Source organism: Siphateles boraxobius, unplaced genomic scaffold, assembly GCF_051911475.1.
Source record: "Siphateles boraxobius isolate OS27281-9 unplaced genomic scaffold, OSU_SipBor_1 11, whole genome shotgun sequence".
Classification (NCBI taxonomy): domain Eukaryota; kingdom Metazoa; phylum Chordata; class Actinopteri; order Cypriniformes; family Leuciscidae; genus Siphateles; species Siphateles boraxobius.
In genome coordinates, this window is record NW_027508711.1 from 15220777 (window position 1) to 15237787 (window position 17011).

The following is a 17011-nucleotide window of genomic DNA, read 5'->3' on the forward strand; positions in this document are numbered from 1 at the left end:
CGATCGGCCTGCGCAGCGCCGGTTCAAGTCGAACAAGCGTAATATATATGTCCATTGTCATGTCCACACATCTCTAATTTCGCGCGAAAAGTAAACACTGTGAGTTTACGGGCACGAGGTTACATTGCGCATGCGTCGAACCGTGCGACGCACACACGCACCGAATCGAGACAAGCGAACCGAACGGTTCGGATGTTTTTTCATGTACCGTGCCACCCCTAACACACACACAAATGTAATGCAGACTGAAGCTAACTTATTTTGTGTTTGAACGAGAAGCGCCTTGTCGTGTCAGACCATGTTTAAAATTTGAACGCATTGTTTTCTCTGAGTGTACTGTACACACTTAGGAGGCTGTTTAAAATCCAGAGCACCATTAACATTGTTTTCTTTTAAATTACATTATTTTTGTCCCAAAACGTCATTAATGTACATACTGGTTTTACCCTGTGCTGCAAGATGCATTTAGTTTTACATTAATAATTTTGCAGCTGGAATAAAGTCTAAACTGTGCGAAAGCACTTTTTGTAACTTTTGCCTTTCGTAATTACATTCACTGTCGTGTACTGCCAGCTACTGGAGGAACCAGGTACATAGTACATTACTATACATATTACGTACAGTACATACATAATCTTAATTTCATGATGTCTGTAAAATATAACAATATTTTTGACCACAAACTGGCAACAGAATGTGAGTGTCTGGTGTGCGATACTAAATGCGACTCTGCGCTTCTCGCCCGGTGTGCGACCACCTTTAGATGGTGACATGGCATAAATTGAGTTCCCAATCCTGTTCCTGAAGATCTATTTTCCTGCAAAGTTCAGCTCCAACCCTGATCAAACACAGCTGAACCAGCTAATTAAGATCTTCAGGAGCACTTGATAATTACAGTCAGGTGTGTTGGATCTGAACTCTAGGTAGGTTGATCTCCAGGAACAGGATTGGGCACCCCTGGCATAAAGCAAACCAATAAATAAAAATGAAATATAAAATGTTACCTTAATGTAAATTATACTATTGGGGTTGTCATACTGCACCCATGACGTGCTTTGTCTTAAATCTCATCTTCATGTCCCCTTCACAGTGCCCTTAAAGACAGTCGCTTCCCCCCCATGACGAGGGACGAGCTGCAGCGCCTCTTCTGCTCAGTGTCTCTGCTCACCAACTTTGAGGATGTTGGGGATTATTTAGACTGGGAGGTAAGAGCACAGAAGCAATTACTACCAGTTATTAATACATGCGTGCTGTGTATATTATCATTTATTCACAAAATTAACTAAACAAACAAAAACTTTGTTCACTTAAGGTTTTTTGCTGCACACATTTTAAATATAAATGAGACGACTGAAATTAAATGTCAGGCCTAATACCAGTAACTGATAATTCACAGCTAGTTGTGGTTAATACCAATAACCGACAATTATACTTGACTTTGACAGTGTCACTTAACCCTTTTAAAACAAAGCTACTATTTAATAACGTAAAAACTTCTCAGTTTAACCAGTGTGATTGTATTACAAATGGTTTAAAGAGTAATAAATTATATTAAAATAAATTATATGTCTATATATATGGTTATAGAGTGGTGCAGGGATGACATCAGAGCCCGCAAGACTAATTCGCCAGTGGTTCTTTCGAGATTTTCCTATGGGTTTTTACTTTTTACAAGGTTTTTTTTTTTTTTTTGACTTCTGAGTAAAAACAAGCCTGTGGTATTCATAACTTGACAATACTTTGACATTCCACTAGGGCTGGGCGATATGGCCAAAAAAATCATATCTCTGTATTTTTTGGTTAAATGGCGATGTACGATATATCTCGGTACTTTCTACGTTTTTCTATTTGGATAAAGAAAATGTGTATTTATTTAAAAAACAAAAAAACTCCCACCCTACCCAATGATATCTTACAAACAATGTTGATATTGAAGGATATGGAAACAAATATAGTGAATATAATGTACGCTATGCAATATATTATGTGCAAAAAGGTGGTTAAAATTACATTACATTGTAACATTACAATCTAAAAACAAAAATAATGCTTTTGTTTTTATTGAATATTTAGTTTGGCCTTTAGTCAATTTAAAAACAAAAGCATTATTTTTGTTTTTAGATTGTAATGTTACAATGTAATGTAATTTTAACCACCTTTTTGTATTTTTTTTTATTTAATTTTTAGTTTAGCCTTTAGGCAATTTAAAAACAAAAGCACAAACTAATTATATTAGCCTGCATTTGATTCCTCTGATTCGCTTCGGGGTCCTGATCAGCCTGTCGAGGTTGTATTCGCTATAACAACCGCCTCGTTCTACATTATCCCTTACATAATGGTCACTTTCATAAAAATTAGTGATGACCGATGAATTTGTTTACCGATATCTTTCCCGATGTTTAAGCATTTTCCCATAATCGGGTATCGGATTTGCGGATAAACGGCGCCATCTTGTGGCCGTTTTGAGAATCCCGCCATTGCAGCCTGTGTCTGAGGAGATCAGTCAACAACAACTCTGTGCACACGTAAAGTATGTTCTACTTGCTTTGCTTTAATTATTCAACTTTATTTAACATAACAGGCATGCAGAAATGAGATTTGAGACATAAATGCCTGATATAGATGCTGCTTGGTTCTAAAAAATTGAGACGAACTCATGGAGAAACGTAGCATAATCCGTCATGTCCTGCCCCAATAAAGACGTAACTTTACATGAATTAAATAAAGCAGACATGAATGAGTGCATGTTGAAAATAAATAAAAGCGCTGAATTTAATTATTTATCTGTTGTATTTGCTCACCATTAGTCTCGAAAAAAAGTTCGTTCATATTGCTGAGCACTCACTGGGTTGATGATCAGGAATGCTCAAGCACGGCCACTGAATGAAACTTTTGACAAGATTATCTTGTTTAAACAACCTAGATTATATTATCATTTACTACATAGCAATTATTTCGCTAATACACCTAAATATACCGCTTTGTGGAAATTAATTATTTATTATCTGCACGCGCGATCGCGGTTGAGTAGCCTATAGCTATATAGTTCTGTAAAAATGCGCATAGATAAACAGCACTTTGTCAAAAAACATTTCATGATCTAGACCTACAAAAATATTAATAATTAATAACATACTAGTTGGAAAATGCAATGATGTATATGCTGTTTTGTTTGTTACTTTCCTGACAATGTTATATTCCAGCTAATATTATTCAGTGAATTAATATTACCCAGTGAATTATTCCTCACTCTTAGTTTAAACCTATTAAACGGCACATAAACCTTCTAAAACTGTTTAAAATTAATTACATTTCTGCAAAGGTGATATGACTCCCCTGTCAATTATTTTTTCCATATGAAAACATTAGACTTTTAACATTTATTTTGCCTATTGTTAACATTGTTGCTGCTGATGCTTATAAATTATATGTATAATTTAGATATAAGTTATATAATGTAATAATATAAATGTTTTTATTGTAATTTGATTTATTTACCATTTATGAAAACAAACGAAGCAGGCTTACAGAGCAGAATGCTGAAAGACTCTGTTTTCTACACTACAACCTAGTTCTGCTTAACTGGGAGTATTAAGTTACACTACTAAAATAGCTACTAAAATTCATGCAATTTAGATTCCCCCCCCCCCCCCCCCCCCCCCAGTATGTTAGAATAATTTTTGTGCTTTATTTTTTACCTCATCAAAGCTTTTTTCTTTTAACAAAGGCACTTTATTTTTTGGACTCAGACCCCTCTTTTTATTTGTGTATAAATATAAAGTTTTATATTTATATATTATATAGGAGGGATATTATATATAATATAGGAGGGAGTGTTTATATTATATATATATATATATATATATATATATATATATATATATATATATATATATATATTATATAGGAGGGAGTGATTGTTATAGATAAAATGGTTTGTTTCAGTTCATTTGTGTTGCAATAATTGTCAAAAACAGAAGTATAACAGTAAATAAATATCGGTTCTGCATATCGGTTATCAGGCACATAAACATGCAAATAATCGGTATCGGTTATAAAAAAAATCAATATCGGTCGATCACTAATAAAAATATACTTGTAGGTATAAAATTCCACATATGGCACATGTATTGTCTCCAACAACAATATTTTAGCAATATGTATATTTTAGTCAGAATTATTGTGCTACTATTCTAGTGCTCTAGTATTCTCCGTCTGTTTGGCGCGCATGTGCGCTGCGGTGTACTTCCTCTGTAGCCTGTATAAATGGCTGTGCCCATAGCACAGGATTGTTGTGATTTATGTAGAATTCAGCACAGAAACTTCTAAAGAAATCAACCTCAGTTTATCATCAGTGGATCAGTTTTATCGTTAATTTATAAAACAAAGAAAAAAACTTGAGTTTTGTGCTGCTTGTTACTCTCGTGACTGGCAACACAGGCAGCACTGACAATCTCATCTCTCAGATAATGTTACACGATAAAATAAAAGATGACATGCATTGTAGGGTAGGATGTAAGTCTAAATGAACAGTTTTACATATTGATGTTTATTCTTTTGTTCAACTTCATTAGATTAATTTTCTTAAAAGTGGTGTCCATCCATTGACAATAATGCAGGGGGAAATTCATTTACGCTACTAATCAGAGGTGGATGTGAACCTCTGAAAAAACACTGAACTATATGTAAACCTGCAAAAATGAAGTATAACTATCCCCAGACTTTATGCAAACCCTGAAAACAGCCCCACATGTAGAAAAAAGCCTCCGGACATACTTTTGTGGAAAACATTGGGTCTTATTCACTAAGCATGCGTAAGCACAAATTTGTGCGTGAAATCTGCGTACAAAAATTTTCACGAATTTATCATGATTCACCAAAAACTTTCGTACTAAAGTTTATTCTAAATTTACAAAAAAAGTAGGAACAACTGAAACTACACATATCAAAAAGCACTTTCTCTGTGCGGCCTTATAATCGTGTTAAGTTATATTTCATCTTAAAATGACTATAATTATATTGTTAATAATCTAATTTCATTTTGAATACATTTCATCATATACAGTGAAAGCTATGTTAAAGCTTCAGATGTGAGGTTTCTCTGAATAACGCAGATCTACTTGTATGTACAGCTGGCTAATGATAGCTCTGTAATCTGGGTCTGTGTTTGTTCTGGATAGGTTTTTTTTTTTTTTTAAACAAAAAACAATTTCCCATTTATCCCTTATGGAGGTCAAATTGATTTCGGCTCCTAAAAGATCCAAGGTGAGGAGTATTAAAGGTTGACTTGCCTTCAACAGTACAACAGTAGACAGCTTAACAATCTACAGGAATTTATAGGGATGCACCGATATGAACATTTTTGCAGACACCGATAACTGATAATTCTTTACATTTGAAGGCCGATAACAGATATATTAGCCGATAAATCTAAATGTAAAATTTAATTTACTTTTGAGAGCCTGATTACTAAATCAAAAATCTTATCATTAAAAGCCATGTCCAAAACACTTCAACATAAATCATACATACAGTAGCCTAGTTTGAAGCAGTGTAAGATTCCTTAACTTTTAAAATTAATTTTACACTCCTATGGCCAACTTTATTTATTAAAAAATAGTAACACTTTATTTCATCAGGTTTCATTTAGTTATCATTAGTTAACGTGAACCAAGAATGACTGAACAATACTTCTACAGCATTTATTAATCTTAATTACATTAAGACATTTTAAGATCCAAAGATGTATCTTTAACATTAGTTAATGCACTGTGAACTAACATGAACACAAATATTTTATTAACTAAAGTTAACAAAGGTTATTGCTCTCTGTAAGTAAATTTTAGTTAATGCATTAACAACGAGACCTTATTGTAAAGTTACTAAAAAATCTATTGCCTAACAAAAAAGTAAAATAAAAATAAATTACTTAAATAATGCAAACAAGTCATTGGATAACACTGGGCTGCATATAAAAAACAAAACAAAATGCATGTGCCATGGATAAATAAAATGAAATAGCCTACGCACGGACAATAAGGAAATTAATTGTTGATGAATATATACGAGAACAAAAAGTGCTAGTTAATAACGCATCAAATTTTTTTCTTTACATTTTTAATATTACAGTAATAGTAAACCCCTTTAATATTAGGCCTACTGTTTCAAATGACATCATTGCTGTTTGAGGTGCACGCTGAAGCTGAAGAGAACTAACACCAGTAAACTGAACTGCTTTGCTAGAAGGTTAATGAACTCAACGGTTGCTGAAGAAGACTGCAACTATATACTCAAAGATTTTAAAACTATTTTATTACAAAAATAATTACATGTATATACAATCTCAATCATAGATTTTTATGTTTTGCTTTGCTGTTTGAGTGCGCACGCTGAAGCTGAAGAGAATGGAAGAGAATGAGCACCGGGAAACTGAAGAACTTTTCTAGCGGGTTATTTAACTCAACGAAATGCATCCTATATGAGATTAATCAGATATTTATATTACATAAACTTAATATTACGACTTTATGCACAGAATGGTCAGAATGTGTAATCCCTGTTCTGGACGTGCTATTCCCACAACGCGTAGAAACTAAGGCTGGGTAGAAAATCGATTTAATGATTTTAATCGATTCTCATTTTTATGAATCAATATCGATTCTTAAATCCCAAGAATCGATTAGTCATCCTGTTTTCAGTTGATGAATGAATGAAACATTGTAGCGCGCATGCCATCCAATAAATTGCAATAATCTTTTAGTTACTATTGATGTGAAACAAAGTTTCAGATTTCAAATTACGTCCATTTTCTTACGCAATTCAAAAACATAAATATATTTTTAGCGCTGTGGCGTGAGATCGCTGTGGCGCAGCTCAAGGGAAGCAGCAGCAAATGATCTTCTCTTCCACCTTAATACCAGTTACAGCACGAAATAAACATGAATGAGCATCTGAAAGTGAGTTAAAAGATAGAGTACAACAATCCGTATCATGTTACATGGAATCGCTCAATCAGTGTTTCAACCGTGGAAAGAAGTCAGTAAAACAGCGTGTAAACAATGTCATGTAACGTCACATTTACTTAAAAAAATCAACAAAAAAAAAAAAATCCAGTGACCATGAACTCGTTGGTCAGCTAGAAAAATTAACTCAAGCGAGGAGCATTTTAAAGTAAATGCACCATAAAACATATTCATTATAATTTTTAATGTTCAATATTTAATGCATGTTTGAATAAATCAGGCAAGTTTTTATGACAGTCACAATTTAAATGTTTATTTTTCATATAACTTTATTATAAAAGTAAATAAAAGTGTAATTTAAGTGTTTGTATTGTGATTTGTGAAATTTGTGTCAATAGTAGACTAGACTTGCTACGGTAGTCTGTGTTACCGGTGTTACACGGTGTTCAGTCGCAACACCGGTTTCATCACTTGCCCACGGCGACACCGCGGTGAAAAAAAAAAAAATTTAACGCAATTACGCAGTATCCGTTTTTTTCTGTCACCCGTTGACTAGCGTTGTATGATCACACTCTTATTATTGTGAATGCTTTTAAGCGCGACAAGACTAAAGAGACCGCGCTATAAGTCCTGCCTATTACACAAACACACACGACCCACAGAAAAGACGCACGTCAGTATAGAGTTCTCTTTTGGGCTTTTACAATCCATAACACACACAAATTATGCCAAAATGTCCGTTTTGTCGAGTGTCCTCATAAGAGCAGTATTAAATGATTTAAATAAAGTCTTAAATTAACGTAGAGATTTGTGAGAAAATGGGACGCGTGTCAGATCGCGTCTCTGTCAGTAGCGGCTGGTCTTAAAGTGTCACTAATGTTAATCAAAGAACAAAGGTAAGAGAGTAAATTACTCACTAAGACACGGAGCCAGGATGATTATTATACCAGTAGCCTAATAATCATGAATGCACTCGGCTATCTATTAACACATCTCCGGCGAGCGGCTTCTTCACGCAAAAGAAAAACTCTTCATGAAGTGCAGAGAAATTCAGCGATCTATGGCGTTTCCTGATGGATCATGTTTGTTCGTTAACTTCATTTTATACGTGCAACTCACGTAGCCTACAAGGACACTGACAACGCGCTGACAGACAGGACCGAGCAGGTAATATTTAATATGAAACAAAGTCTCAACTTTCAAATTTGGTCAGTCAAAGAAAATTAAACAATAAATAGGCCTACCGTTTTGTGGCTCTAATGTGTCATGACGTGAGAGATTGCCTCAGTTAAAGCCAAGTTCAAATCCATAGACGGTAATCTACTAACACTCCTGACTGCTTTGTCGGACAAAATATGGTGGATTTTGATTTGTCAGATCGCATCAAACTCCATGCGAAGGATGAATTGACGCTAATTTAAAAGTGAAGCGCACACTGACGCACCAGCTTTTTATAAGTGATGTAAAAAAAAATTAGTTTCGTTTTCAAACTAGCGCCAATTCAGCGCACAATAACAAAAAAGTGTTGCTCTGCACGACCACCAATTATGCATGCCCGTGCAAATGTGCGCATTTTAGGTTTACCTTTAAATTAGATATTTAAAAGCCCCCGCCGGTGATACCGGTATTACCGGTGTTGTCACACGTCGATTAACCGGTGGGAAAATATCCTCACCGTCACATCCCTATAGTAGACAGCCCTAGTAGAAACGCCAACTAAACCCAGAAAATACACAACGTTTTTATTATAATATATATATATATATATATATATATATACGTATATATATATATACAGTAGCGTACCGTGGGGTTTCATTCAGGGCCTTCAGTAACGCACCCCCCCCCCCCCAACATATTATGTGAAACGATGATGTCATCACCCCACGTGTCGACTAGTTAGCCACACATCAACAACAACTGCGACTACATGCTTGTGTTCCTGCTTCAGAAGCTACTGAGCCTCTTTTATTTTTTTATTTATTATTTAGGCCTACTTTAATGTATTTTAATTTTACTTCTTTATTTACATTTCTTTCTTATGCTATGATGCTTGTATTTTGTCTGATTAAGACATTTCTTATTTTGTAAGGATGGGCATTTCAAGCAAAAATAATATTCAATGATCGCTGGCAATAATTTGATTATTCTTCAAAACCCCGCCCCCCCTTTACATTTCATTACATTACATTTCTTTGTACAGTAGGCCTACGTGTTGTAGCCATTAAAGTAAAGTTAGTTTCATATTTATGTTTAAATAATGTAATTTTTTCCATTTAATCTATGTTGATTATATGAAAAGTGATCAGCCTATCAGCCAGTATGAGTAGCCTAATCATAAGATGCGTAATATCGAGAGACATCATTTTGACAGCTTTATTAAGTTTTGTTTTGTATAAAGCCTTTCTTTAAAGTGAATTTCGTTTTTTATAAATTGTATCTTAATTTTAATCAATGTTTTAACCAATTGCCTGGATTTAATAAATAAGAAGCAAATATAGCCTATAATCAGGACATGGAGGCGCCGACGCGATATAACTTGCATCCCACGTGAACTGGAGCTTGTCTCATAAATGAACAGAAACTCAGAAATATATCTAAGCTTGAAATGTCTACTTTTAAACAAAACAATTAAAAACGAAAAGAAACAGACAACTCTCTTAATCCATATGAAGTGTGCATTTCTCTCCGTAGGCACCTTCACAATACTGCGAAGGTGGCGAGTCAGCATCGTCACAGAAAACACTATTTATTAATAAACAATTAAAATGTCTCCTTGTTATATTTGACACATTCATAATGATTAGGCTACATTTGCCGGTTCTTTGTGGCAAGCTTTATGCGTCTTCTAACTGATCGAATATCGTGACATCCCTATTTTGTACCGGGCCATTTATGGTTTTTGATATTGTTCAATGAAGTTCTTGGTAAAAAAGAAAAGAAAAGAAGCTACTGTGCCTAATATTATTGTATACAGCTTGTATTTATAATAAGTCTTCTCTGTTTAACAAACGGCTCTTAGCCACCAATTGCATTAAACTCATAGTTTAGCTAAGGACTTATAGTTTAAAAGTGTATATAACATGGATTTAAAAATAATATGAAACGCACAACAATGAATGTTGAAAATATTTTTGTGCATTTATTTAAAATGATTCAAATGTATTTAAAACTGATTACAATATTTATATACATAAAAAATAATTCATACAACATAACTTTTTTTATTAATAAGCTATTCAATGAAAATGCTTGCATAGCGACAAAACTTACTCTTACTCTTTTACAAAACATTTACAAAAACTTGGTCCCAACAGGGCCTTTAACGTCAACATGTTGAACAAGTCTGCTGGCTCCAGCATTAAACAGACAGACGTGAACGTGGTTCCTCACTGCACTTTGGTTCGTCATCCCGTTCCTCACTGCACTTCCTGTGTGAATGATACTGTGTGTGTGTGTCTGTGTGCGTGCGTTCATGCATGTGAGGGAGAGAGAACAGGGGGCAGTTGACAGCACTGCGAGGGTAACAAGCTTACTAACACCCCTCACAGTGTTGTCAGCTGGACCCATAGACAGTAAAAGAAAGGCTGCACCCCGTTCCTCACTGCACTTCCTGTCTGAATGATAAATAACCTGTTCCGCTCAGTGCTAGCTGTTAGCCAGCCATAGCGGTCATAGTTACCCTCAGTGAAGTGGGTACAAAACCCCACTGAACCAAAACCCGCGCAAAACCTTTTCCGGCCTTGGTCAGCCCATCCAGCTTAGGTGTAGATCTTCCTTTTTAAATGATCTCTATCTTCTCTCCAAACATACGCCTTGAAAAAGGCACACGAAGAAGATCGTCAACTGGACCGGTAAGAGGTGTGAAGGCAGCGCCCATAGCTCAGTTCACTGACATTGCTCACAACCCGCCAACATTTCAAATGGTTGATGACATCAGCGGGGGCTAGCGCCGACACATCGCTGGGCCCTGAGGGCGTTCTGTCACTGCGCATCGAAATTTGATTGGCTAATGATACACGTCAGTCAAAGTTATGATCAAATGGGAAATGGCAGCTTCAACGGAAGGGTAGCTATACTACTAGTGCTGGTTCACGGAGCTGTGATGCGTTTAGATGACCATATGGAAAATCCAGCTCAGCATCACAAAAAATAACCATATTCTTTATGAAAATATAATCGTAAAAATGAAAAATATATATTTTACATGTATTATATTATATTATATTTATATTTTAGATTCTGACAGGGCCAGCAGAGAAAGCCCTGATGGCCCTGACAGCCCACCTCTGTATGTATGTTTATATATATATATATATACACACACACACACACACACAAAATAAACGCATTACAACTTACAATGGCACAAAATTCTGCGAAAGCTCAAGCAAACTTGACTGGTTTTGTCACGAAGGCTTGACTTCCGTATACGACGCATGCTTTGTCACAATGCGTTCGTCGCGCTGAAACACTGGCGAATAAGAATCCTCGACATTCTTTTACAGTTGTGTTGTCATAATGTTGCACTTAATTATCTTCCTTTTCGAAGTGATTCTATCATGGCGAATAGTGCTAATATGTTCACAAATGCATGAGAGTGTCTAAAAAGCAACTTGTGTCTTTATCTGATACTATTCATTCTGTACTGTATTAATAAAAATTTGTATTGTTGTTACACTGTGTCCTAACCAGACCCAGCTCGACGCCACGACGTAACAAAAGGTATCTTTTCCATGTTCATTTACTGCCCCCAGCCGTACTGATAGCAACAATGGATAATTGACCTCAGATTTTGAAATTAAACAAATGGAAACAAGAATGTTCAAACTGTGAACAAATAATTGTATTCCATGACAAAAATTATTTTAGTAACTCAGTATTTTAGTTACTATGTATTTTTAATAATGATTAAATGGTGTAATATTTGTGAATTGGATTATGTACATTTTCTTGTGAGAGCCGTCAAGTTTAATCTCTGGTGTCGTGCACTTGCCGCAAGAGCCCGCCCACACGCTGTTCTGATTGGCTGTGGGTTTTTATTGATTTTGCCTCGTCGCGTCTGGTGTGGACAAATTCTTTGTCACTGGAATCTTATCGCGTCTGGTTAGGACACGGTGTTAGTCTTTTATTTTAGTGTTGACTTATTTAAAGAACCGTTTGACATCCTTAGTAAAGACATCCTTGGTATAAAGTCCAGCTTTGGTTAGTCTTTTCAAGCTAGCCACTGAGCGTGCACTGCAGCTTTAGTGTGGAGCTCACAACACCTTCAGAGATGAGACACTTTCAAGATCTGTTTACAAACGCACAAAAAGCCATCGGCCCTCAGCCTCCACTTTTGACAAATGGTCCAGTCACTGCAGCTTGAAGCGCAGCTTGCAAATTGCATGATCAGAGAGCGAATCTGGGCTGTGCAGAATTAGCAGAGAATTCACTGGAGAATGAAACCAGTATGTCACCGACTTAGCCTGTCATACTGTGGAAACTTAATGATTCGGGCCATGCAAACAATGCGTTAGTCGAAAAGTACAATAAACAATGTTTATCACCTTAGTGATAAATACTGAGATCGAAATCAGTACGGGAAAAAAAACTTTGCAATTGTTAAAATGTTTGTAATTGTCACTCAGAAGTTTAGAAAACATATCTTGTCCGAATAGTAATACATTCAAACCTGTATAGAATATTCAAGTAAAATAAACCTATAATCACCATTTTTAATAATAATGGGTTTGTTTTCTGTTTCTCCGCTCACACCGCCTTTCATTAAAAAAACTAAAATAGCATGACCGTTTGATTGAATGTGTGTCATGCAGGTACCAGTCACTATCCTCTTGCCACATCATTTTCGCATTCTTTTCCCTTCTGTTCACAAAAACATCTTTTGTTCAGATCCTGGAAATTAGAACCGAAGTCTTCGTGTTATGTAGTTCTGCTGCCATTCCATATGCATTTGTACCTTTTGTCAACAGTGACCCAGTTTGGAGCTAGACTGTGTTTACACATCACAAACCCAGAGGCAAAACAGTTCACTAGAAGTAAAGTGTAGCAGCTGCTTTAGGAATCTCTCATCAGTGGTGTTTGGTAATGCAAGCATAAACACTTATAACTTATATACAATATACACTTATTGATTAACACTTATAACTTATATATACACTTATCAATAAACACTTATTGCTCATACCTAGGGTTAGGGATTTAAATAAACTCTTAATGTGTACTGTTTTTTTTTCTAAGTGATGAAATGGATCAAAAGTCCAATATATATATATATATATATATATACACACACACACACACAATGGCTGCACGTGCATGCAAAAGAATATCTTGTAATTATTATGAAATGTTCACTTTGCGAGTAATAAACAAATAAAATAAACTCTGTGATGTCAGTCATCAAAAATGACCTCCACCGCTGCTCTGTTTTCTGAGCGGATGGGTAGAAAAGTCCAATTTGACCATTTATTTGACAAGTGAAAGGCTTAATGGCCCATTCACACCGAGACGTAAGATGGTGCACACTTGTTCCTGCTGCAGAGCCGCATCACTAATGAATGAAAAAGGCATGGTCTCAAGATGCGATTTTAAACATGCATCCTGTGTGAACAAGGCCTTACTGTAAACGGTATCAACTGAATAAGTATGTCGTGTTAAATCATAATCACAATTATTTTAGTCAATATTGTAATCATGATTTATTTAAATGGTTGTAAGTGGGTGATAAAAACCTAATAGGTTATTTATTTTTAGATAGCTATATTAATATACATATAGATAAATTATAAATATACATGTATAGATTTCCATACCACAGCCGAACACTACGCTAACTAATGTAAGAAAAGTCCTCAGAGTAATATAATAAAAACAAAACTAGGACAAATACAATAGAAAAATACATAAATAAACAGTGTTTGAGTTTTTCATGCAAGTCTAACAGAATTGTATTCAGCTAATAGCTACTAGTCAAGTCACCTTTATTTATATAGAGCTTTTAACAATACTGATCGTTTCAAAGCAGCTTTACAGTGATAACAGGAAAATAATGCAACAAAGTTTGTTTTTGCTGTACAGCAGATCTAGAAGAAAATGGCGTCCAGCTTTAGTAAGTTCAGTGATGGTTCATTTCTGTTGTAAAAAAGTAATTAATAGTTCATTTATCTATACAGCTGCTCTGGAGAAAACAGTGATGTCAGCGTCCAGCTCAGTTCAGTTTTCATTTAATGGTGTTAATGCAGGCAGATCAACAATATTGTTGAATACTAAGATGGATGAACTAGGGGTGGGCGATACAGCCTCAAAATTATATCATGATATTTCAAGAATATTTGCGATAAAGATACTTAGGACGATATAGAAGAAAAAAATGTAATTTTTTTTATTACAGTTATCTCACCTAAATGTTTGCTCACTCATTGCGTTTTGGGTAATTTTGTTGTTAAGAGGTTACAAAACACGAAGCTTGATTTCAATCTTTAAATTAAATTGAAAAAAGTAGCAAAAATGTATACAAAATAATAAAGATACAAATAAAGTTACGTTTTTGGGTAGGTCTAACACTAGTATTCAGAAATACTACAGAAACTGAATAAGGTAATCAAATGTAAAATAACACTGATAGTAATTTAGTCCCGTGTCCTGACTTAATTAAATACATATGCTATTAATTCTGATTTCTTACAATTAAAGCTATCTTTTGTTGTTTTGACAACAACATTAATGACAGACACATATGGCTGCTGTCACTTTTAGTGCTAGTGCACGGATCCATTACTGTTTTCATTATACTGTCCGTCACAGACACATGCGTTTTGTGTTTACACGCAGAGTAAACATCTCTCTGAGAGCGCGCGAGTACTAAATAGTTTAAAATCGCTTGAACATTTAAACTGATAAGACTTAAGTGAAATGATAAAGTTTAGTTACGTTGCAATGCTGGCCCGATTGTGCAAGTGACAATTCCGTCATGTCCCAACTCCTAAACGCGAGAGTTCAGTATCGACGCTTGCCTTGAGCAACCCATTTTGAGAGACCGATAGAGAGAAGACGCAGCACAGCTGAACACTCACGCGGTTTGTGAACTTGCGTCTCAGAGAAAGTTTTAAAATGATTTATTTGATTTTATAATATGTGTGGATTCATTTAGGCTACTCATACAATCTACATGCTAAAATGAATCAATGTTAGCGGGGGAATTTCCCACATTATAAGACATGGGGGAATTATTAAAATACAAAGTAGTTCCCTTTTTAGGTACTAAATCGTCATCAGAGGCTGACATGCTGCTCTTACTCTCAGACAGGTGGTGTTGTGCGCGCTAGGGAATGTACATGTAAATCAATCATTGATATCGTGATATGACACTTTTTTTTAATATCATGTAAACATTTATACCGGTGTTATCGTAGATTGTATGATATGGTACACCCCTATCCCCAACTAAGTAAGCCAAAAGCCAAAGGCGACAGTGGCAAGGAACCAAAACTCCATCAGGTGACAGAATGGATAAAAAAAAACCTTGGGAGAAACGAGGCTCATTTGGGGAGCCATTACTACAGAAATTCAATAATCAAATGTAGAATAAAACACAGCATAGTCTTCATTGTATGAATTAAACTTGCTTTGATTTCTTATAAAAGCTTCAACTCTTATTCAGTTATTTGTTTTCTTTTGTTGTCTGATAAACATTAATGGTCATGAAACACTAAACTACATTTTCTGAGAGTCATGCGTTGCACACCATAGAAGACAATGGTACCATCCGTTTTAATTGTAGGAGAAAACTAGTTCATTTTAAGATTTATTTTGCTGTTTTCATCATCTGGGTTTAAAATAGTCTTTGTGTCAACTTCAACATTTTCTTACATCATTGATGACTTATTGTTGTCTTATAATTATTTCTGAAACTGCGTATCCTTATTGATTAAATTGGTCCCCTCTCCAAAAGCTAACATACAATTTTTATGTCATTGTCAGAACCAAAGTGACAGTATTTATCAGTTACATGGAGATCAAACCGAAAAAAGATTTTTCAAAATGTCTTTATTTCTTAGGTGGGTGTTCACGGCATTAGGATAGAATTTTTTAATGAAAAAGGATCAAAGCGCACCGCCACCTACCTGCCAGAGGTTGCGAAGGAGCAAGGTGAGAAAAGTACACTTGCCTGAGTTTTGTCTGGATTCAGTTACAATATAACAGCAGAAACAAGATGAAGTATAGGCCAAAAGGTAACACCCAATCAGTATGAAAAAAACAGGATTGAATTTGTTCTCTCTCCATAGGATGGGACCACATTCAGACCATAGATTCCTTACTTCGAAAGGGAGGTTACAAAGCTCCCATCACAAATGACTTCAGGAAGACTATTAAATTGACCAGGTGAGAGAATTACCTTTTTCTAAACAATTTTTTATAACAATGCAATACAAGGCTATATTAGTGAATCTTTTTGTTCTTGTGTCCAACGATACTAGAGTCTCTTAAGGGCATTTTTCACAGGATGTGATAGGCAGCAGATTTAGAAGGTTATTATTTTTCATTTGTATTTTCTTGTTTAGCAATTCTAAATGGATCTGTTTCTTTTGAACCGTCTTTTGGCATCTCCATGTGGTCCTGTTTGGTATCGCACCTTGACTAAGTAATTATATATAAGCTCTAAACAATTGTAATATTTATTTTTTGCTGTTGCTTCCGTTGTTTTTTGTTTTTCGCGTCAAGCAGGTTTGAGCTTCTGTTTATGTTAGCTGATCAATGTTTAAATGTGAATAAAAGACTAAATTCAGTCTGTTCATCATATAAAAGCAATGAGTCTCTTCAGAAAATTTTGACCGCTCAGTTCATATGGATGTAGTTTTACTTAATGAACTTTTAGCATCAAAGTGTCAGTTGCGTAGCTGTCTATGGAGGGATAGAAAGCTCTCAGATTTCTTAAAAAGATCTTCATTTGTGTTCTGAAGATGAACGAAAGTCTTACGAGTTTGGAACGACTTGAGGGTGAGTAATTAATGAAAGAATTTAAAAAGTATATCATACAAATAAATAGT

General features: G+C 35.1%; 1 protein-coding gene across 2 annotated transcripts in view; it reads left to right on the forward strand.

Moving 5' to 3' along the window:
• The window catches only part of ammecr1 (AMMECR nuclear protein 1), a 65996-nt gene that overhangs the window by 36295 nt on the left and 12690 nt on the right, over positions 1–17011 (forward strand). For both annotated transcript variants that reach the window (XM_077197407.1, XM_077197401.1), the window contains 3 exons: positions 1091–1205; positions 16022–16112; positions 16250–16346. In XM_077197407.1, the coding sequence (XP_077053522.1) occupies positions 1091–1205; positions 16022–16112; positions 16250–16346 (303 nt within the window). The remainder of the gene's footprint in view (positions 1–1090; positions 1206–16021; positions 16113–16249; positions 16347–17011) is intronic.